This window comes from Microcebus murinus, chromosome 4, assembly GCF_040939455.1.
Source record: "Microcebus murinus isolate Inina chromosome 4, M.murinus_Inina_mat1.0, whole genome shotgun sequence".
In the NCBI taxonomy this organism is placed as follows: Eukaryota; Metazoa; Chordata; class Mammalia; order Primates; family Cheirogaleidae; genus Microcebus; species Microcebus murinus.
Window position 1 is genome coordinate 21,015,907 of NC_134107.1, and position 23,471 is coordinate 21,039,377.

Here is a 23,471-nt window from a genome sequence, read left to right on the forward strand (position 1 = left end):
CAGCATTTCATTTACCCATATGGCGCGATGAGCTAGTAAAAGGAGCCCCCCCCACCACCACCCCCACTGCCAAGACTGTCACTTGTGTCACTTGTGACTTGTCTCCCTCCTCTGAGTCTGGAGGTGGATCCTAAAGGACACAGGCTTCCTCCTCTTCTGCTGTGCCCCACCCCCAATCCAGAAATTGGTTTTTCTCATTCTGCGTTCATTTTGGTCTGTTTTCCTGTTCAAACAGCGCCAGACCTGTCAGTGAGGCAGCCCCAAGGCATTTATGGCCAAGCCACAGAGTGACAGCGGAGAATTTCTCTTGGGGCCCTGTGGGGAAAACAGGAAGTGGTGGAGGCAGGATGGGCAGGGCCATGGAGAACCTTGTGCAAAGTGGCCCCCAGGTTCATCAGTTTGGTGGGGCCAGGACAGTCTTCAGAGGGAGCACAGCTTTAACAGGCCCCTCACTGACCAGCAGCCACAAAACTCCCAACCCTTTGACTCTTCTTTAATGCCACGTGAGGATCCTGTCCAACTCCCAGGAATGTTCGCTCTTTTCAGTCAGCTCCACCTCTAGGAGGCAGCCATGGGGCCTCAGCCATCCAGCCCAGAAAACAGAAGATATGGGAGAAGAATAGTCATTCGTTCACATCCCAGATCTCAGAGAGCAGCGGGGGGAGCTTTTTGTCCTGCAGGCGCAGTGCGAACACTTGCTCTGAGTGGACACTGCTCAGGGTCCGGAGGCTCACCAGTTTCATTAGCATCCGTGGGAACATCAGTTGGTCCTAGGGAAAGGAGAAGGACAAGTGCAGCCTTCTCCTCTCCCCAGGGAAAGGGGGAAAGGGTAGAGGAGTTGTGGGAAGGGTAGAGAATTGTCTGTGCACAGTGTAGGTAGAGGGGGATTCTTGAAGACAGGAAATGGACCTGTTGGAGCAAGAGCAAGGGCACCATGGGGAGACTCACGTGGGGGTGGTGGATGGAGACGTAGGCATGTAGGGCTTCCACATAGGTGTGTTGCAGACTCTCTACCTGGAGCTGGTCCTGCACGTTGGGCCGGTCTATCGATCACCAACAGAGTTGAAAAGCAGGTCTGGCCAAGGTCTTAGTTCCATACCCCATTATCACAACCAAAAAGCGGGATATGCCACACTCAACCTCTTCCATCCCAAAATAACACAGCAAGAGCCTCCCCCCACCCCTTAGTGAAAGTCTCTTGCTTGGTTTCCCTTCGCCCCTCCTCCACACCTGCAGAGAAGATGCTGATGGCAATGAGCAAAGCAAACTCGGCATCATTGAGCTGCAGCTCATTCATGGCTCTGGAAAACTCAAAGATGGGGTTGATGAATTCCACCTGCAGCCCTGGGGAGGAAAAAGGGAGGCTGAGGCATGTGGCAGGAACAGCAGGAACTTCCTTCTCTCCTCCAACTCCTCAACTTAGGAAACTACTAGGAACTCACTAAGAAGTCTTCAGTCTCTGTTGTGTAACCTTGGGTAAGTCTCTTAACCTCTCTAAGCCTCATCTGTGAAATGAGAATCATATCTGAACTTATTCATAAGAGTGTTGTGATGGTTCCATGATGAAGCATGCAGAACACTCAGCCACTGTGCTTGCTTGGCACATAGAAGGTTTTAATTAAATAATAAACCTGCTATTTCTTTTCTTTTTTTTTTTTTTTTGGAGACAGGTCTCACTCTGTCACCCAGGCTGGAAAACAGTGGCACAATCATAGCTCACTGCAGCCTCAAACTCCTAGGTTCAAGCAATCCTCTCAACTCAGCCAGGACTACAGGTACACACCACCATGGCCAGTTAATTTTTTTTTTTTTTTTGAGACAGAGTCTCACTTTGTTGTCCAGGCTATAGTGAGTGCCGTGGCATCAGCCTAGCTCATAGCAACCTCAAACTCCTGGGCTCAAGCAATCCTACTGCCTCAGCCTCTCAAATAGCTGGGACTACAGGCATGCACCACCATGCCTGGCTAATTTTTTCTATATATATAAGTTGGCCAATTAATTTCTTTCTGTTCATAGTAGAGACAGGGTTTCGTTCTTGCTCAGGCTGGTTTCGAACTCCTGACCTTGAACAATCTGCCCGCCTCGGCCTCCCAGAGTGATAGGATTACAGGCGTGAGCCACCGTGCCCAGCCCTGGTCAGTTAATTTTTAAATTTTTTGCTATGTTGCCCAGGCTGTTCTCAAAGTCCTGACCTCAAGCAATCCTCCTGCGTCAGCCTCCAAAGTGCTGGGATTACAGGTGTGAGCCACTGTGCCTGGCCAATTCTGATATTCTAATTAGAATTCTTAAGGGCCACATTTCTAGAAATAGAGGCAATTCTTCTTTTTGTTTATAAAGAAGCCTTTTTCGCTGTCAATTAGCCTTACTTATTTGAATACTACAGATACAGTTCATGTATCACACCCTAGAGGGAATATAGGGAGTATAGCAGCGTGGTTGAGGGTGTGGACTCTGGCACCAGACTGCCTGGGTTTGAATCCTGGCTCTACCATTTACTAGGCTTTGTGATCTTGAGTAAGTTATTTAACCTCTCTGGGCCTTGCTTTTCCCATCTGTAAGATGGAGATAATAATAGTACCTACCTCATAATGTTCTTAGAATAATATGTGGCAAATATGGTAATTACCATGTATAAAGTAAATAATAATTTAAAAAATTAACCAGTTTTCTTACTGAGAAGACTAGAGTGCAACAAACCATGACCTAAAGTCATGACACTTAGAGAAAACTTCTCCAATAAACATTGTCAAAGTCTTTGTACCCCACACTGTTCCCTAGAGTTTGTTAGATTTCTTTTAATAACCATCTGCTATACTTTTCCATTTGAGGCTTCTTGATTAGTCACTTCCTGTACTTTCACCCTGATGTTTATCAAGAGTTGTGTACTGATCCATTTAATGGGCAAGCCCCATTTTATAAAGCATTTCTTGGTGAGGTTTTGAGCTCTAAAGTGTGCCAAACAGCCCCATATTATAGAGAGTAAGAGAAGAATTGGGTTATGCACTCGGGAGGGTCTGCTAACGCTCACTGAAAGAACGCCTCAAATGCGCTCACAGTCCACAAGATTAGTCATCCACTAGGTGCAGCAAATGGTAGTAGATGTAGAAGGGGAAGAAGACCTGACAAAATAGAGCTTCTGTTCCCTCTCCCCAAGACCTCACTAATGAAATGAGAAATGAATGACAAACATGATGATGTCAAATCTGCTTATATAAATAAATTTATGAACAGGTGCAAATTCAGATAGCACAAGTCCACCAGTGCTGAAAAAACACAGGGACACTAGAACTGGGAAGGGTTCAGAAAGGAGGATGTTCTAAAGGAGAAGGCCATAGTTAAGAAGGTCTGGGATAATAACCATCTGTGGAAAAGGTGGTTTGGTAGGGAAGGCAGACAGGGCCAGGCTTTAAACTGGGTACAGGCTGGGCACGGTGGCTCATGACTGTAATCCTAGCACTCTGGGAGGCTGAGGCGGGAGGATCGCTCAAAGTCAGGAGTTCAAAACCAGCCTGAGAAAGAGCAAGACCCTGTCTCTACTAAAAATAGAAAGAAATTAATTGGCCAACTAAAAATATATAGAAAAAATTAGCCGGGCGTGGTGGCGCATGCCTGTAGTCCCAGCTACTCAGGAGGCTCAGGCAGAAGGACTGCTTGAGCCCAGGAGTTTGAGGTTGCTGTGAGGTAGGCTGATGCCACAGCACTCTAGCCTGGGGAACAGAGTGAGACTCTGTCTCAAAAAAAATAAAAATAAAACTGGGTACAGTTATCATATCACCCTGATTAGGTGCCTAGACAGTCAGGCAGCTGCTGGGCACTACAGAAGGCAAAAGGTGCCAACACAACCCTGTCATGCCCTATAGTTAAAGGAGGCCTTCCTAGAAAGCTCACTGAGTGGCCTGTGTTGGGACAAGAGGCACATGAGCTGACCTGAGTCATCAGGAACCAGGAAAGGCTTTATGACTCTGGCCTAGAAACAGATCTACCAGCCCTGAGAATGGAGTTACAGCATCAACCATATTTTACAGACCCACTCACTCAGCTCTTAAGCTCCTCAGTCTCCCGTGCGGGCTCAGTGCCAATTCCTCCAAAACTCCCTCAGCTTCCCATCCTCTCCTAGTCCTGCTCCCAGAACACAAACATTACCAACAATTGAATATGACTAGGCTATCTGCTTAGCCCAAAGCAAGCATCAGATAGAGAGCAGCAATGTGAACCAATTCTTGGAGAAAATACTCCAATATAGGATGGGGATGGACGAATTCACTCTTTTTTTTTTTTTTTTTTTTTGAGACAGAGTCTCGCTTTGTTGTCCAGGCTAGAGTGAGTGCCATGGCGTCAGCCTAGCTCACAGCAACCTCAAACTCCTGGGCTCAAGCGGTCCTGCTGCCTCAGCCTCCCAAGTAGCTGGGACTACAGGCATGTGCCACCATGCCCGGCTAATTTTTTTTTTTATATATATATTAGTTGGCCAATTAATTTCTTTCTATTTATAGTAGAGACGGGGTCTCGCTCTTGCTCAGGCTGGTTTTGAACTCCTGACCTTGAGCAATCCGCCCGCCTCAGCCTCCCAGAGAGCTAGGATTACAGGCGTGAGCCACCGAGCCCAGCTCGAATTCACTCTTATCTTACAACTGCCCCATCTGGGCTTGTTTGCCACGTTTCAACTCTGGTTCTCCAGTTCATCAGAAAAAGCGATTGAAATAGAGTAGGGGAAATCAGCCCGCAGGATCCTTAAAGAGCACATCTGAGAAAGATTGTTCATTTTGTGATGACTAAAAGGCTTGGAGCAGTATTTTCAAACTTTTTTTTTCCTAGCTTTAAAATCGTATTTTCAAGCAAGATGTTATGGAGAAGCACAGTATATTGGTTACAATGTATATCTTTATCTCAAAAAAAAAAAAAAAAGAAGCACAGTATATAATGCAGCTTTAAATGGAGCTTCTAGTTTGGCTTAAGTAAGGATGAAGGACATTCCTATACCTCCTTGTTTCTTCTCCAAGGTGACACTTCCAAAACCCCTTTGGTTCCTTGGAACACAGTTTGAAAACCACTGGCCTAATGCAACCCAGGACAAGGGTCTATTTGGAGCAGTTGAAAGAGGCCTATGAGCATTCCAATTTTCTGTCTTCAAAAAACAAGTGGAGGCTGGGCACAGTGGCTCATGCCTGTAATCCTAGCACTCTGGGAGGCCAAGGCGGGAGGATAGCTCAAGGTCAAGAGTTCAAAACCACCCTGAACAAGAGCGATACCTCGTCTCTACTATAAATAGAAAGAAATTAATTGACCAACTAAAAATATATAGAAAAACTTAGCCGGGCATGGTGGCACATGCCTATAGTCCCAGCTACTCGGGAGGCTGAGGCAAGAGGATCGCTTGAGCCCAGGAATTTGAAGTTGCTGTGAGCTAGGCTGATACCATAGCACTCTAGCCCGGGCAACAGAGTAAGACTCTGTCATTCATTCATTCATTCATAAATACATACATACATACATACAAGTGGAGCCTTCTTTACAGCCATTGTGCCTGTGGCTCTGTGGTCACTGTGGGCCCATGACCAAAAGCACCTGACCATCCAACCCCAATCCCTTTGTGATTTCAGTACCTACCTGCTTTGGCAAAATCTTCCCGGTTGTAACTTAAATCCTTGAGGAAAGTGATACTTTCAGTCCCAGGGTTGTACCTCCGAGATGTCTCCAGAAGCATCACCTGCACACAAGTAGCAAACCTCAAATGTGGTCTAAGAGGGCTGGTGCTGCCGCATGGCCCCTTTGGGGGAAGGTTGATTCCCCTTGTCCAGTACTTCCCAGTGGATTTGGCTCCCAGCTGGATGTTTGGAGGCCCCTCCCACAGATAATCCCACTGTGGTCCTCCCTTCATCCCTTGCCCTTTTCCAGCCACCTCGATCGCCGAGGTCTTCAGCAGAGCGATCTGGTCCTCCCGGCTGAGCTGGAGAAAGCCGGGCAGCTGTTTGGCAAAGTCAACAATCTCCTGCACAGAGACGATGGCCAGCTCCGTGAAGTGGGCAAAGCGCTGCTGACGGGCCTCCCGGCTCTGGGGATCTGGTGCCATGGGCCAAGGCTACCCATGAGGACAAGGAGGGAAAAGGCAAACTGCTTTGAGTCGGACGTCAAAAAGCTCACTGGTGCTCTGGGGGCAACCACCTCTCCCCAGACTTGTCAAGTACCGTGACTCGAAGCCGGTCAGAAAAGGAGCGCCTGTTACACTGTTGCTGGGCGGCGACGAGCTTCTCGATCATGCCCAGTTGCTCCGGACTGAGCTGGGGCAGGACTTGGGGAGGTGAGGAAGCCCTCGGGGGCAGGGATGTGGCCTGAGCCTGTTCCTCCTCTTGCCGCTTCAGTTTCTTCAGGCGGATCTGTTCTTCTGACAGGACACCTAAGGACAGGCCAAGACATGAGGAAGGGAGAAGAGGGGAGACAGGAAGCAAGGATAGGGCACAGGGGGTAGTCTGGGGCTCCAGAAATGCAGAGATCATTAGGTAAAGGCAAGGAAGAGTTTTTTTCTTAAAGATGGGGTCTCGCTCTGTCACTCAGGCTGGAGTGCAGTGGTGTCATCATAGCTCACTGCAGCCTCTTAGCCTCAAGGGATCCTCCTGCCTCAGCCTCCCAAAGGAGATTTTAATCCATACTCAGAGACTGAGCAGCCCCTGCAGGCTCAGGCACCTGTTCCCCTCACTCGTCTTTCCCCTCAGCCTCTCCCTCCACTCCGGCCCTGGACACTCACATTCCTCCCGCATGCCAGCCTGGCGGCATTTACGAAGACGACATTCCTGGCACTTTCGGCGCATGTAGGTGTCCATGGGGCAGTGGCCACCACTGTGGCAGATGTAGCGCGCTCCCTTGATGACACTGCGGCGGAAGAAGCCCTTGCAGCCCTCGCAGCTCAGCACGTTGTAATGGAAGCCAGAGGCCTTGTCCCCACACACACTGCACAGCTCGTTCCCCAGCATTTTGGGGGCTGGCCCCTTTTTCCGCTTTTGTGGACGGAGATCTGGAAACAGGGAAGAGCCTTAATGTTCTCCCCAACCCAGCCACTGCCCTGGGCACTTAGTGACCTGCATTCCCTTTATAATACAAAGTCCAGTCTCTCTATTACAAGCTCTCATTCACCGAATGCCATTGTGTCCTAGGTACTATATAAGCCCCTTGTGTAAATTGATCCTTATAACAACCACAATTATTATTTCCATTTCACAAATAAGGAAATTGAGACTCAGAAAGACCTAAGGTAGAGATAAAATTCACACTCAGATCACTTGGATCTAGTTAACTCCAAAGCCTTTGGACTTCACCATGATATTACAGGTAAAGAACCCCAAGGAACCCGTCCTAGGTCCAGGGAGCTCCTACCACCTCCAAATCCAGAAGCTCCTCACCTGTGAGTTCTGAAGGGAGCTCTGTCCTGGGGAGCAGGGCTGTGGGCTCTGCTGCCTCCAGCTCCATCCCCAAAGTGTCCCCAGCAGATTGAGGTATCCTGGCTTCTTCTATGAGGATGCGGTTGCTGCTTCCTGGGCCCTTGCTGCTTGCATCTGGCTCCCACAGCTCCACTGCAGAATCTGAGCCCCAAAAGAGAGGCACAAAAGGGGTCTCAGGCCCCATCCCAGCTCCACTTCCTTAGCATCCTAGCTGGGAAACTGCAAACTTAGCCCCACCCTTAGAGGGCAGCAAAGCCCCAGCTCAGGCTTTGAGACCCCATGGTTCATGTGGGCTCTAGGACTAGTCCCTTGTAGTCCCTGTACCTCAAGACCTTAAAGAAGATGTTAACCTTTGTTGCCCTGGGGGACTGGCATGCACCTCCAATAAGACAGAACTCTTCAAAGCCGGAGCTGGGTAAGCACTAGGCATGCCAACTCTCTCCGGTAGCAAGCCCAGATTGGAAAGGATGGGTAGGTGCCTGCATGGACCAGACACCAGAACAAGGGCAGAGGATATCTGGGCGGGAGGCAAGCAATACTAAGAACAAGCTCTGGACTGTTCTCTGGAGGACAGCAGAATGCAGGTAATGAAGGAGGCTGATTCCTAAGGGAGAAGAGGAGCCTGAGGTCTGGGCTCAAGGGAGAGGGCTGGAATGAAGACGCTTACCAGGAGAAACATCAGGTACTCGGGCCTCCAGCCACAAGGACATCTCTTCCTGGAGCCCTGGACATTACCAAGGCACTGTCCTGCAGGAATGACCCAGGTTACACTCTTCGAGAACTGGGCTCCTTTCTGGCCTCAGCTCCCTTCTTCTGATCATGCCTTTTTACTAACAATATCAGCCAACTTATTTGCAATATATATCATTAATTTGTACTAAGGCTTCATATGCCTTCAGCATCTCACTATGTTGCCCAGGCTGGAGCTGGAGTACATTGGCTATACACAGGCTCGATCATTGCATACTACAGCCTTGAACTCCGGAGCTCAAGCAGTCCTCCTCTATGCCTGGCTCGGGACTATTTTTAAGCCCATTTTACAGATAAGCAAACTGAGGTTCAAAGAGATTAAGTAAATTGCCTATGGCCACACAGTTAGGCAGGGGTAGAGCCAAGACTCCAAGCCTGGTCTCTTTGACTCCAAAGTCTGAGCTCCCAGCCACCATGCCTGCCTTTCTCCCCAGAGCCACTCTCCAGGCCATCAGGAAATGTTTGGGCACATCTGCCCTGCTTCTGTCAGAGCCCCTTCCCCCTTGCTCCAGCAATGACGGCCAAATTGGGCAGGATTAGGAGATGGAATCCAGGCTCATTCCACCTAGTGAAACAAGCTGCTTATTAAAGAAGCTCACTCCTGCCACTTTCCGAGGTCCCAGCACAAACCTCTTGCCCCCAAGAGTCTCCCCACTTCACATACAGAACCTCTTCTCTCAGAACCCCTCAAGAGTTATTCTGGGATCTAAATAGAATCCTGTCCATGCCCCGAGCTTCCATTGCCATCACCCCTAACTTCTCCCGGGCGGCCCCTTTCTAAGATCCTCAGATCGTCTCCCCACTCCAACCTAGACATGCACACAGAGCCCCAGGCTGCTGCTGAGGAGCAGACCCACCGAATCCCCAGGCCACCAGACTTCCTGGCTGGGCAGTCTCTGGAGCCCCCTTGCTGGGAGAAGAGAATGGTGCAGTCCCCAGTCCAGAGGCCTGAGTGCCGCCAGCCGGTGAGCCGGAGCTGAGCACAAGAGGGACGTGGAGCCCCAGGGAAGTAGCACTGTGGGGAGAGGCTGAGGGGAGGGACTGCCAAGGGGTCGGGCCACCCCTCCTTCCTGCCTGGCTGACTGGAGCCGGCTGGAGCTCTTGCCTCCTCAGCCCCCGCCCTGCCCACGGGGCAGCTTCCCCACCAGGCTGACTCCTCCCCAGCCGGCCACCCCTCAGCCCAGCGCCACCCCCGCCCCCTACCCCCAACTAAGACAGTTGCATTTCCCTGCAGACCGGCACAGTTCCAGGTCTCTCCCCTTCCTCTCCTCACTCCAGGGCTCTTAGCTGCTCGTCCAGAAGGACTGCCTCCCAGGCACCCCCACCCCAATCCCAGCAGCCTCCAGAGTCCGAGTTCCCTCCCCTCCACAGACACCTCGCAGAGCAAAGGTCCCAGCACGGCCCAGAATTGCGACACTGACACCCGGCCCCAGCCTGCTTTCCCAGCCTCCCTCCTCCTCCCCTGCCTCTGGGAAGGGGCCAAGAAGCATTCTCCACTCGCCCCAGGCCTCGGCCAAGCTGGTGGAACTCCAGGGGTGGAGACAGGTGCTGGGCCTTCCAGGGAGTCTCCGTACGTGGGTGCCCTGCGGGGTGAAGGAGAGGTGACAGGAGAGGAGGCCAGGAGAGATATGCTGGTAGGAAGTCAGCCATGAGCAATGGCAGGCCTGGAATAGGTGGGAGTGACAGATGGCAGGCAACCCAGGTGCCAGCCCAGGATGGACCTGAGAAGTACGCAGGTTGCCTCCTCTGGGCAACAGTCCAATCGGAAGTGATGGCAGGCTCTATTCAGCATTTACTGGAACTATACCATAGTCTTCCTGCCCTGCCGTCTAGGACCTCCATCCCTGAAGGTAGACCCCACATTTTATTGATTTTATGTCCCCGCTAAGCCCTGGAACAGGGCCTGGCATAGAGGCAACAGAGTAGGTCCGGTGTCCTTGTTTGTTGAATGAGTAAGTAAACAAGAAAAATGGCCCTCTTCCATCCCATACTTGTTAGCTTTAGTCGATTTCAACTCAGCATGTTGATTTAGTGTTTGGGCTCTGGGCTCAGATTTTTAGGTTCAAATCCTTTTTTGTTGTTGTTTTCTTTCTTTTTTTTTTTCAAACAAAGGGTAATAAAATGGGTTCAAATCCTGACTATGCCTCTTTTTGCCTGTGTAATCTTGATTAGCAAGTTATATAATGTCTCTGAACCTTTGTTTCCTTATCTTTAAAACAGGGATAATAATAGTTTTGTCATATAAGGTTGTGAGAATGAAACAATAGATCATAGCACAATGTGTGGACCATAGTAACTGTCCAAGAAATGGCAGCAGTTGTCATTACCCTCCCACTCCTTTCGGCTGTGGGTCTTCCCATCACCTCAAATCCATACATTGTGAACTTTGTGCTTGTTTCCACAAATAGTACAAACCCTTCACTATCTTTTCTGGTCCTCAGAGCAGCCCCAGGAGAAAGGGAGGGTCAGTAACCTGAGCTCCATTTGACAGAGAACACTGAAGCTCATGTGAGGGCCTTTTCCAAGACCACACAGTTAGTGGCCAACCTGGGATCAGAATCCAGATGTCTTTACTCCAGTCCGCATGCTCTTTTTGCGCTGTGTCAGAGTCCAGGGCAATCTTTCTTGTTGCCTCTCAGGTCTGACGGGCCAGTGGAATGCTGAGATGGAAGAAGCTAGGACTGGTGGGCTGCAGGGGAGAGGCTGGGAGCATCTGCAGATGCTTCAGTCCAGATATGGGAGGTGAGGAGCTGAGGTTACTGCTGGTCATTCACCCCTTGCCCCATTCCCAGTTTCCCGCTCATGGGCTCTTCCTGTTTTGCTGTGAACTCCAGTTCCCATGGGCCCTGCATTAAAGCATAGAAGGACAGGGGCCCAGGGCAGGCAGCCAGAGGGACCAAAACAGAGATGAACAGGGCACCAGGGAGAGGAGAAAAGAGGAAACAGGGAAAGAGTGGACATGGGGTGTGGGGGTGGGACAGAAGGAACAGGATGAGAAAGGACAGGGAAAGGTGAAGCAGAAAGGAGCTTGCTGAAAGATGGGAGGAAGCATGGGGTGGGGAGGGGAACAGGCGGGGGGGCTGGGGAGCAGATTTGAGAAGACAGCAGGCTGGGTGGTGTTGCAAAATCTGCCCATATATTCATTTTCACATTTCAGAAAAGCCCCTGTGACACTCCCATCGCAAACTTCTGCCTCTGGCTTTTGCTCTTGTTCCCCCTCATCACAAGGCCAACCCCTCACTTGGCCTCCGCCCTGGTCTGGGCATCTCTGAGTCACGAGCACACGGCTCTCCACTCCTCTCAAGTGGGTTCCTGCTCTGATTTTCACGAGGCCCCAGCTGGTCTGGGAAAGTGGAAACCAGGGACTCCAGCTGCTGTGGACTGGAACTGTTCTGTCCCAGCACCCACAGCACCAATCAAGCTTCCTCCTCCAGCCCCCACCCTGTCCCTGGAAGCTCAGCACAGCAGCATAGTCAGAGATGTCCCTGAGATTCCTGGTTTCAAGGTACTCAGGATATAACACTGCTCTGAAGCCTGGTGACCCATCTTCTGGGAGCCAGGAAAACCCTCCCTCATCTATTTCCAGTCCTCACGTCCCTCTCTTTACACCCTAGTCTCCCCACAGGTGGCCTCCCAGGACCCAAGACCACACATAAGCCCCATGTGGAGCCCTCGGACCCAGGCCAGAGCCAACTGCTGAACAAGCAGGTCAAGGCAGCAATTTCCCCAAGCCAGGGAATCAGCCTCAGCCTGTCTCATGCAGAGGCGGCAGCATTACCAGTACTTCACTACCAGAGCTACCCCATCAGGTTACGGGGGGCTCAGGAGCCCCCTGATCCCCAACCCACAAAGAGGAGAAGGGAGAGGAAAATGGGAGAAGACCAAAACCTGTTTGACAGTATTTCCACAGAATTTGTTGAGACTTCTGCCCTAGGCCAGGGCAAGCAGTGAGGTGATCAGCCGCTGGAATCACATGTCCCACTTCCTGGCCCCACCCCCAGGGCACAGTCCCACCAGCCCTCAGGAGGTGTTAGGTCCAAAGGCCCCTTAGTCCTGTGGGCCTCTCCTGTGTTTCCTTGGCTTCTACAGGAAGCAGTATCCCTGGGAACAAATACCCTCAGGGATCTACCAAGTCACATTTCTGACCCCCAGAACTTGCAGAGGCTACTTCTTCCAGCAAGGGGAACCCTGAAGCAGACTAGGACCAGCCCACCGTCACAGGTATCATTGGATAATTCCCCTGAAGGCACTCATTCCCATGAAGCAGGCTGTGAGGCAGGATCTGCAGGGACAGACTGGGGCAACTGCTTTTGCTCCCTCCTTCACCATTCTGGAAAGGTAGAAAGTGTGAGGATCATTTTGCAGACCATTTCATACCTCTCAAGTGACTTCTACCCAACCTCTCAATCGAAGAATCCTAGGTAAAAATCCAGGAGTTCCTGCTTCACCAGACCTATGAATTCAGACATGATATAAAAGGCAGAAAGGAGAGAAGAAAAGTAACATTTATTTAGGTCCTAATATATAACATTTACCTTTAACTGTATTATTTCATTTATCCTCACAATAAACCCTAGGAGATGGTTACTAGCAAAGAGTAAATATCAAATTTGAATACAAGTATAGCTGATTCAAAAACTCAAGCTCAAACTAAAAAAAAAAAGGAAAAAGAAAATCACATACAATGGACAAAAACCACCTTACTCCATTACACAAAACTGCCTCCTCAGATGGGAAAAATGGTTAATTCACCTGGATTTAGGTTTGCTCTGCCAACACAGGATAGAGTGGTGGTTCCCAAACCTGGCTTCACCTTCAGAGATTCTGATTTATTTGGTCCAGGGTAGGAGCATGTACCCATCTATTTATCCATCTATACGTCTATTTTTTGTATCAGCAATTAGGAACTAAGGTGTGAGAATCACAGAATCTTCTGGTAGAAAATATGCATAAGCTGGGGTTGGTGGGTGTCAAGAAACTAGAGCTGAGCTCCAGGCCCTCCAGGCCCTACCATCTACTTGTGGTGCAATTTCCTCCCTTTCTGGATTTGCTTCTTTCTATAAAAACTGAAATAATAGGCCAGGCATGGTGGCTCATGCCTGTAATCCTAGCCCTTTGGGAGGTCAAGGTAGGAGGATACCTTGAGGCGTTCCAGACCAGTCTGGGCAATAATGAGACCCTGTCTCTACAAAATAAAAAACTAGCTGGGCATGGTGGCACATGCCTGTAGTCTCAGCTACTTGGGAGGCTGAGGCAAGAGGATCACTTGAGCCCAGGAGTTTGAGGTTGTAGTGAACTATGATGACACCCCTGCACTTTGGCCCAGGGAACAAAGCAAGACCCCGTTTCAAAAAAATAAAAAATTTAAATAATATCTGCTTCATCAATCCCTCCTATATGGGATACTTGCAGGCACAAAGGATATAGACATACTTGAACAAGTGAGAAGAAAAGCAAAAGATGAATTTGAGGGTGTGAACTAAAATCCTCAACCCCTACCAGCTGACTGAATGGACCCCCTCGTGGCCAGAGGAATATTCAAGGGCAAAGTTGCCTGCCAGGAGGAGGGAGGTCAGACAGGCCTTATCATCCCCCCCCTCCCTTCTTGGAGACTTCCTTTGTAACCCATTAACAGGCCTGGGGGTATGCAAGACAAACCTGCAGGCCTTCTATTTGCAATAAATGGTGGCTTACCTCTGGTAAACAGTTTATGTTAAAACATTCCACCTCTTTAGACAAAGCTTCATGTCTTTAGCCAATTACTATCTAAAGAATCTTTAACCTTAAACCCACCTATAACCTGTAAGCCCCCCGCTTCAAGATGGCCCTCCTTTTTGGGCCAAACCAATGTATACCTCCCACACATTGATTGATGGCTTTACCCATAACCCTTGTCTCTAAAATGTATAAAACCCAAACTGTAACCCAGCCACAGCGAGTCCACTTGCCCAAGGCCTCTTGGCAGTGGCTCCGGGTCATGGTCCTCAAATTTGGCTCAGAATAAATCTCTTTAAAATTATTTTGCAGACTTGGCTTTTTTTTCCGTCGACAATTTTGGCGTAGCCAGCAGGATCTCAGAGAAGACTCAGGGCCGCCTAAGGAGCAGCGCAGACTCGGCGCCAGGTACCAGCATGGCCCTTTTAGGCCTCCAACTCCGAGCTTCTCCTTTGGCGGGAACTGGTTAAGTCCTCCTGAGATCCGGACCTCCCGTTTTTGGTTGATGGTCTTGGTTTATTCTGAGCTGGTTCTTTTCCTAGGAATTGTTGTTTGGGATCCTAATTTAGGTTTAGAGGTGCATTCTAAAGGGCTTTCTCCGTTGCCTTATTTCCTCTCAAAACTAGTTTCAATTGGCTTGTCTATGAAAAACAAATTCTTTAAGAGTGAGGAAGGGCAAGGAAAATGACTCCTGTTGGGGCACCCCAGTTGGTTTGTGGCGTCTCTACTTGCAAGTATTTTTGTAAATGAAAAGATTCAAAGGCATGCCAGGTTTTCTAGGGCTCCAGCTGGTTATAGCTAATTCTTGTGCACAAGTTTTTAAGAAAGGGCAAAATTACATCAAGAAAAATTCAGAGCTGAAATGGTCGACCCCCCACTATTAAAATGTCTCAAGCTATCTCTCTCTTCCTTTCTGGCTACTCTAAAATCTGCTAACTTTTTCTAGTGATGTTAAGATAACTCATTGTTTGTGGTATTTACAATTGAAAGGCTACCTGGAGACCTTGCTGCCAGTTCTGGCTAAAATGCTAACATAGAAAACTCATTTTGCACTGAAGAAAAAAAATCAAACTGCCGTAGAAACTGCTTTACCCAAAACTTTGATCCACAGGCCTAATTAAGTTACCTATCAGGTCAACTAAAATTTGCCAGGTGAACAAGTTCCAGTCTCATCAGAAGAAATTTAGATCCAGCTTTCTTTTACAGACTGGTGAGTTTGTGTTACCATTTCATGGGTAACATTCTAGGGTAAAATTTATCAGAACTTTGTGTGTATGTATGTGTCTGAGAGAGTGTATATGTTTGGGTATGTTTTATGTCTGTCCATGTATCACATGTTTGTGCTTATAGGTTTCGGATTGTTTTAAAATTAAGGAAGCGCTCATAAATTAAACCCAAATGCTTCATGTGAATTTAGTAACCGTTGGTAAATAAGCTGTGTTATTATTAATAAATAAGAAGGTGTTATTAGTAAAGTAATCGTAAAAATGCTTTCAAACTGTCAGCATACATTTGTTTTTGCCTGGGTTTTATTGGACATTTAAGTTCTTGAGGTGTAAAGGTTTGATAAAAATGTAAACTCAGCCAAAGACAAAGTAATGGGTGATTTTTGATAAGTAAAGTAAATTTAATATTTGGTCAAATGATATTAACTGAATCTGGGTTACCAACAAAAATACTTATGTGTTTAAGGTAAAAATGCAAATGTGCCTAAGTCAGCAAATTAGAATAAATAAAACAACAAATAGAGGGGAAAAAAAACAAATTTAATCGTTAAAGGTGTATAAAAAAAAACATTTTGGTTTTGATCTTTTAATCCTAACTGCAGAAATAGTTTACCTCCACTCATTCAATGCCTGTAGAGAGGTGCACAAGGTGTGTTCAACTCATTTAACAGTATTGTTAGGGATTCAAAGTTGTCCTGAAAGTTGTAAAGAACTTAAATTGAAAGCTTTAGTTTTACCTTGGTCTTGTCCATTTTTGTCCTACTCTTTACTATCTAGCTGGTTATGATTACACTGTGTTACTGTAATAGAGTTTTTGCCTAGAAAAAAAAAATTCTAAATTATTAGTTTTTATATAGCAATTTATTTTAAGATAAAAAGTGAATGATGGGCCTGGCGTGGTGGCTCACGCCTGTAATCCTAGCTCTCTGGGAGGCAGAGGCGGGCCGGATTGCTCAAGGTCAGGAGTTCAAAACCAGCCTGAGCAAGAGCGAGACCCCGTCTCTCCTATAAATAGAAAGAAACTAATTGGCCAACTGATATATATATAAAAAATTAGCCGGGCATGGTGGCGCATGCCTGTAGTCCCAGCTACTTGGGAGGCTGAGACAGAAGGATCGCTCGAGCCCAGCAGTTTGAGGTTGCTGTGAGCTAGGCTGACGCCATGGCACTCACACTAGCCCGGGCAACAAAGCGAGACTCTGTCTCAAAAAAAAAAAAAAAAAAAAAAGTGAATGATGGTTAAAATCCATGAGAATCTCAAAGTAATCTTACTCTATAAATGTGCTCAAGTTTATGCACTAAACATTGTTTTGAGACCATTTAGATAGTTTTTTTTAAAAAACAGCTTAATCTTGATTCTCATGTAAAAAGCATGTTAACCGCTTTGTATCATTGTTTGAGGTGCTAATAATTGATGCTGAAAGTTTTCTTCAGTCTACAGCCAGGAGATCTTATGTTGATGGGATTAAAAAAAAAAAACAAAACTAGCTTAAAATAAAGGCTTTTGGAAGGATCTAATTAGCTAATACCTTTAAACAAGATATTCTAAAATGACTGCTATATTTACAAAATTTAAAAGTGATGTTATATTTGTTTAAAAGAACAAGTCTTATTAAAATGCTTATTTTTGATAAGATTTGAGTTTGTATTTTGATCCATGTTCTGTTATATATATCTAATTTACAGGGTATAAAAATGGTTAATAAAAAAGTAACTTAAACTTTTAATAGCGAGGATCTAAGTAAGCTGCTAATATAGATGAATTAGGTAAATACAAATGCAATAAATACAAATAAAGTTTTCATGTAATTTAAAATCTTAGTCATTATGTTAAGTTAAAAAAAGATGATCCTAAAATGTCATTATATGTCCCTTATAAATGGGTCATTTGTAAGGTAAAATACTAGAACATCAGTTCTTAAATATAAGTTTATATACCTTCATAGCTTTATATTTAGGAATACTAATAAAATTAGTGACTAACAGTTCAAAGTTTAACTTTCTAAATTTTTCTAAGAGTTGACATTATGATTAGCATGTGTAATTAAAACTTCTAGATAAAAGAAAAACAACCCTATACAAAAATTATTTTAATAAAAATGTTATACAACATAAATATTAGTTTTGTTAAAAGATAATTTTGTTTATAGGCATTTATGGAAATAAACTTTCCTCCCACAAGTTTTGATAACTTGTGTTGTCATTTAGTTAAAAAAAAAATCTTTTGGTTTCCATCTTGATTTCCTCATTTATGAAGTGATCATTTAGTAGAAGGTTGTTTAGTTTCCATGATTTTGTGTAAAAATGAGAGTTCCTGTTAGGGTTGATTTCTACATTTACTCCATTGTGATCTGAAAGAGACATGGTATAATTTCTAATTTTTTTTTTTAATTGTTTGAGACATGCTTTGTGTCCTAGGATATGGTCAGTCTTAGAGAATGACCCATGAGCTGATGAGAAGAATGTGTATTCAGTGGTTTTGAGGTAGAATGTCCTATAAATGTCAGTCAGGCCCATTTGTTCTAGAGTTCTGTTTAAATCCATTATTTTGTTTAATTTATTGTTTTTTTAAACTACTTATTCAATATGTAAATGATCATTAAAAATTAAGTGTATATAAAAGTTAAAAAGTTATAAAAGGTTTATAAAAGTCTTATAGTCTTATAGGTTAAAATTAGATAGATTTGTTTATAAGATTTTATTAAAATTAACTTTGATCATTGATACACTAATACAATGAAATTTGGTTTTCTCTTTTAAACTAGATTGTCATATGATATTAATAGGAATAACAAAAGATTTTTTATTTACCTTTTAATAAACTGCAAAAAAAAGACACAGATTCAGCTTTCTTATTAACTTGTACTGCAGTCTGTCTATTATAGGTCTTATACTTGTTTGAGACACTGAGTCTCCTTTCTCAAAAAATAGAATTTGGGCACTTAAAAAAATAGGCCGGGCGTGGTGGCTCACGCCTGTAATCCTAGCTCTCTGGGAGGCCGAGGCGGGCCGGATTGCTCAAGGTCAGGAGTTCAAAACCAGCCTGAGCAAGAGCGAGACCCCGTCTCTACTATAAATAGAAAGAAATTAATTGGCCAACTGATATATATATAAAAAAATTAGCCGGGCATGGTGGCGCATGCCTATAGTCCCAGCTACTGGGGAGGCTGAGGCAGAAGGATTGCTCGAGCCCAGGAGTTTGAGGTTGCTGTGAGCTAGGCTGATGCCACGGCACTCACTCTAGCCAGGGCAACAAAGCGAGACTCTGTCTCAAAAAAAAAAAAAAAAAATATATATATATATATATATATATATATTTGAATTATTAATTTGGCTATAATTTTACAGTTTCCTACAATCTTGTTTCATGACAAGTGTCTTATGATAAACAATTCATGACTTCCTACTTTTTAAAGTTTTCACTAAAATTTAAAGTTACTAAAAATTCTAGTTACTAAGAATTCTAGTCATTGTATGTAATTCTACATATAAGGTGTACCAAAGAATAAGATTTTTTAATAAGAAAAATTATAAAACAGAATGTTCTTATTAAAATGTATAACTTTGTCTAATAAGGGCTGAATAAATTTAGAAAGAAAATAAAAACAAAATTCCACTTGTGTAAGAAAAAGATGTAAAGGGACAATGAATATAGAAATATGTTTTTGGTAAGAAAGGTTAATGTAAGGTAAGAAAGGTTAACAGAAAGTAATGTAAAGAAAGGATCTTGCATGAAATTTTTGTCCTAAAATGAATGGTTATTTAGGAAAAGGGAATGTTAGGACAAAATCGAAAGTTTTAAGGTATGTTTTATAAATGGTGTATGGTATGTGCAGGTGAGAATAAAGTTTATAAAAGAAAATTTATTAAAGAATTTTGGCTAAAACAAAGATTTCTGTCAATATTAATTTACTCTTAATGAAATAACATGATGTGTACTCAATTTAATTTTATAACATTTTTTTCCTTTTAATATAAAAAGTAGTGTAGTACAAAAAGGTTTTGTTTAATTTTGGTAATTGGCATTTTATGCTTTGGTAAAACATTTTATACTTTGTCAGATAATGCCTGTGCTCTCTTTATTAGGTTCTAACTAGAAAAACTAAAAAAAAAAAGGGTTAAGATTTATATCCATATAACTTTATCACCTTTAGATTTATTTAATGTCTCTCTTTCTTTGTTAAATTTTTTTTTTTTTTTTTTTTTTTTTTTTGAGACAGAGTCTCGCTTTGTTGCCCAGGCTAGAGTGAGTGCCGTGGCGTCAGCCTAGCTCACAGCAACCTCAAACTCCTGGGCTCGAGTGATCCTTCTGCCTCAGCCTCCCGGGTAGCTGGGACTACAGGCATGCGCCACCATGCCCGGCTAATTTTTTTTTATATATATATCAGTTGGCCAATTAATTTCTTTCTATTTATAGTAGAGACGGGGTCTCGCTCTTGCTCAGGCTGGTTTCGAACTCCTGACCTTGAGCAATCCGCCCGCCTCGGCCTCCCAAGAGCTAGGATTACAGGCGTGAGCCACAGCGCCCGGCCCTGTTAAATTATTTTATAGTGGTTTGTGATTATATATGAACAAATGCTTTAAGCCTTTGATATTTGATGACCTTTCCAAAAGTTAAATTCTAAATTCAGCCTTTTGACCTTAAACTAGCTTTTTATACATTAGGATCACTAAAAGTCTAAGAAAGACATTAGATTTATTTAATGTGTCAAAACCATCCAGGGAACATTGTCAAATATAAAATGGTATTTAATTTTCTTTGGGCTGTACTTGTATAAGTATGTTATTAATATACTAGTTTTGTAAATTATTGGCATGTCTTGGTATGTGTATCAATAATAATTATGGTTATGTAAATTGCTGTATGTCACATAACCAATTTGGTTTGTCAACTGTCTGTAACCATGGCTGGTCAAGTTTTATCATCTTTTAAGTTATTATTTTACTTTGATTCGTTTCAGAGAGTGGTTCTTTCTGGCTAAGTCTAAAATTGGCTTCTTCAAGTAAAGGCCATGGAAAGGACTGACAAATCCACTTAAATACTGGTTTCTAATAACTTTAGAGATTATATATACCACTGGAGTAAAACAAACCAAAGTTCTAAGACTTTAATTAAAAATCTGATATGACCATGAGTATAGCTAACTCAAACCTCATGAGACTAAACTAAATTTTCATATAAAGACTCTTTATTTAAAACATTACTAATTCTTTTGTTTTCCTGAGTCCTGACAAATTTTAGGTAATTAGCAAGTTTACCTGATCTATGGGACCTTAAAACCATGGAATCTGCTAAAGCCTTGTTCAAATATCCTCCCTCTGAGCCCAGGGAATATCGCGCTAGAGGGGGCGTGCCAGATTGTAAGGGCCAATTCTGAGGGATGGAATTAGTTACCCTCCAGATATAGGAGGGACACGCAAAAGCCTAAAGGAATACTAAAAGAAATACTTTGTCTTTTCAGGCCACATGCTGCAGATATCCATCCAATCATAAAAGTTCTTTTTTCCTACTTTTTATAAACTTAAAACTTACTGAGTGTAATTTTTATCAGTTATAGATTATACAAAAGAAAATATAATGAGTAATTTATCAGCCACCTTAGTATAAATTACTAAACTCTCTTAGCTTAAATGTTAATTAATGATGCTTATATTTGCTACAAGTCTACCACTAAACCCAAGAATATAGTATATCTCAATACTTGTAGGTAAATTAGTTTTGTAGCCTTGCCTTTAATATTTTGCATTTTACTCTTATGTCATCTAAAGAATTTTAGCGTATCAATTAGTGCCTGTCTACCTCCCATCCTGTATGGCTTATTTTATTGGCTATAAGCCCCAGTTTGGCTCTTCTGTCCTCTTGACCACAAGGGTCCCACTGAGGGACTAGATGGACCCAGGGCAGGTAGCCACACCACCCTGGCAACGGATGGGACAAAATAAAAGTTTGGCCATAGATGTTGCCTATGACAGATCTTGGCCAAAAGGGGGGAATTGTGAACTAAAATCCTCAACCCCTACCAGCTGACTGAATGGACCCCCTCGTGGCCAGAGGAATATTCTAGGGCAAAGTTGCCTGCCAGGAGGAGGGAGGTCAGACAGGCCTTATCATGCCCCCCTCCCTTCTTGGAGACTTCCTTTGTAACCCATTAACAGGCCTGAGGGTATGCAAGACAAACCTGCAGGCCTTCTATTTGCAATAAATGGTGGCTTACCTCTGGTAAACAGTTTATGTTAAAACATTCCACCTCTTTAGACAAAGCTTCATGTCTTTAGCCAATTACTATCTAAAGAATCTTTAACCTTAAACCCACCTATAACCTGTAAGCCCCCCCCCCTTCAAGATGGCCCTCCTTTTTGGGCCAAACCAATGTATACCTCCCACACATTGATTGATGGCTTTACCCATAACCCTTGTCTCTAAAATGTATAAAACCCAAACTGTAACCCAGCCACAGCGAGTCCACTTGCCCAAGGCCTCTTGGCAGTGGCTCCGGGTCATGGTCCTCAAATTTGACTCAGAATAAATCTCTTTAAAATTATTTTGTAGACTTGGCTTTTTTTTCCGTCGACAAGGGATTTTTTTCTACCTGCTAAAATTGGGTGAGCCAAAGATTTACATTCTGAAAGCACAATGGTCTGGCTACTTTGCAAGGACAGTAAGGAGCACATTAAAACAAAACATTAAAAAAAAAAAAACACTAATACATGATGTATTTTGCCAATTAGCCATGTCCCATTCAGTCCCACTAATGTGAAAAGGTTTCCTTTGATGGAAATTTCTTTTTTCTTAAAGTTATTTTGGGGCCACCAAATATAGTTTAGTAATGCAGTTTGAGTAGCCTGCAAAAACCAACCCATTATAAACATTAATTAACCTCGGAAGCACAAAACTTGGGTTTTAATCCATTCTCCTTAACTGTGTGGGCTTGGGCAAGTCCCTTCCACTCTCTGGAAGTTTTGTTTGTTTGTTTTCTAATCTGTAAAGTAAGAGGACTAGGTTAGATCAGGGATTCAGAGATCCTGATTTATGAAACCTACAAATGGTCTTTGTGAACCTTTTGAAAATATACTTGTGTGTGTGGACATCTTTCTGGAGGAGAGGGGGCAAAGTTTTCATCTGATTCATAAACGGGCTTGTGACTAAATAAGGTTAAGAACACTGCTGGACACTATGGCTTATGCCTGTAACCCCAGTGATCTGGGAGACTGACCACTTGAGCCCAGGAGTTCCATGCTATAGGGGGTTATGACTGTGTCACTCCACTCCACTCCTGGGCAACAGAGCAAGATAGCCATCTCTTTAAAAAAAAAAAAAAAAAACTATTTCAACTATTTGGCTACCCAGCCTTCAGTTCTTAATCTATTCACTCCTCAGACTCCTCCATGACAACTCCGGAAGCAAGGTTTAGATCCTGAGGTATCTATATATAATGGATCTGGAGTTCCTGGGGCAAAATAAGGAGACAGTTCTGATGAATTTTGTTTCCCCAAGATCTGAAATGATTTGCTTCTAGTGGGCAGATATGAATCAAAGTATCCCAAGGGTCTGATCTCCTGAAACTGTGCGTCACTCCAAGCTCAGAGTCATAAAGTCCTGGGGCCAAACTGCCTACATCTGAATTCTAATGGCCAATGCCAAGAGGGCCTCTGATTCTGCGGAAACCCCATCTACTCCCTCTTCATAATATGCCTGCCCCTTACCCCAAAATATCTCCCCTCTGGTCTGAAACTATTCCCCTAGGATTCAATGGGTTTGGAAAGTCTGAACATCCTGTGCAACCCAACTCCTTTGGGAAGAGGCATGGTGTCTTGATTCTAATTAACTAAAACTTGGAAGTACGGGAGAGAGAACAGGGAAAGGACTGGAAGGAGAAGCTTTGCTCAGGGCATGAGAGGTAGGCTAGAATGGGAGCAACCTCAAGGACACAGGGAGTCCAAAGGGCTGTTTGCATGATGTGCCCTGCACCAGGAACAAGACCTCTCCCAGGGAACAGATCGAGGGCCAAGGCTCAAACTCCACCCAAAGGCAGGGGCGTGGAGACAGGCGCCCTATACTTTCCTATCCCCCGCCGCGCAGGTTCTGCATCCACCCTGGCCAGAGGGGGCGCTCGCTCTCCCGGCCATCGCTCCGCCCAGTGCAAGTGCCACCTTGGTACGGGGTCTCCCCTGGCCGACGCAATCCTGAGCTCATGGCCCTGTTTACCAAGTTGAGGTCTTCAAATCCTGTCTGCCGCGCGAGGTCGCGCTACATTCCCAAGCTCCTCTGCCGCGGCCAGATCGCTAACCTCCCACACGCATTCTCTCGCAGATTGCGCTTTCTCCCACCATCCCCGCCCATCCTTAA

At 44.7% G+C, this 23,471-nt stretch overlaps 1 protein-coding gene across 5 annotated transcripts; it reads right to left on the bottom strand.

The window, feature by feature from the left end:
- Nucleotides 1-249: 249 nt before the first annotated feature.
- Nucleotides 250-23,462, bottom strand: NR1H3 (nuclear receptor subfamily 1 group H member 3). Of its 5 annotated transcripts, XM_012789152.3 has the most exons (12): nt 23,331-23,462; nt 12,561-12,636; nt 10,731-10,905; nt 8,101-8,180; nt 7,395-7,574; nt 6,743-7,009; nt 6,186-6,394; nt 5,900-6,079; nt 5,608-5,707; nt 1,231-1,344; nt 949-1,086; nt 250-770 (listed from the first exon to the last, which is right to left on the bottom strand). In XM_012789152.3, the coding sequence occupies exons 4-12, from the start codon at nt 8,141-8,143 to the stop codon at nt 646-648; spliced, it is 1,356 nt and encodes a 451-aa protein (XP_012644606.1). In that variant the 5' UTR covers nt 8,144-8,180; nt 10,731-10,905; nt 12,561-12,636; nt 23,331-23,462; the 3' UTR covers nt 250-645. The 5 variants fall into 5 exon arrangements, with proteins under 5 accessions (XP_012644606.1, XP_012644595.1, XP_012644625.1 ...); XM_012789141.3 differs by lacking the exons at nt 10,731-10,905; nt 12,561-12,636; nt 23,331-23,462 and adding exons at nt 9,041-9,159; nt 9,420-9,956; XM_012789171.3 differs by lacking the exons at nt 10,731-10,905; nt 12,561-12,636; nt 23,331-23,462 and adding an exon at nt 9,420-9,956.
- Between the last annotated feature and the right edge of the window lie 9 nt (nt 23,463-23,471).

Excerpts from the sequence above, each read along its gene's own strand:
- NR1H3 (XM_012789152.3), bottom strand. The coding sequence starts at position 8,143 with ATGTCCTTGTGGCTGGAGGCCCGAGTACCTGATGTTTCTCCTG. Across the intron at positions 7,010-7,394 it reads GCTCCCTTCAGAACTCACAG|ATCTCCGTCCACAAAAGCGG; the intron begins GTGAGGAGCTTC and ends CCCTGTTTCCAG. Across the intron at positions 6,080-6,185 it reads CTGACCGGCTTCGAGTCACG|CCTTGGCCCATGGCACCAGA; the intron begins GTACTTGACAAG and ends CCTCATGGGTAG.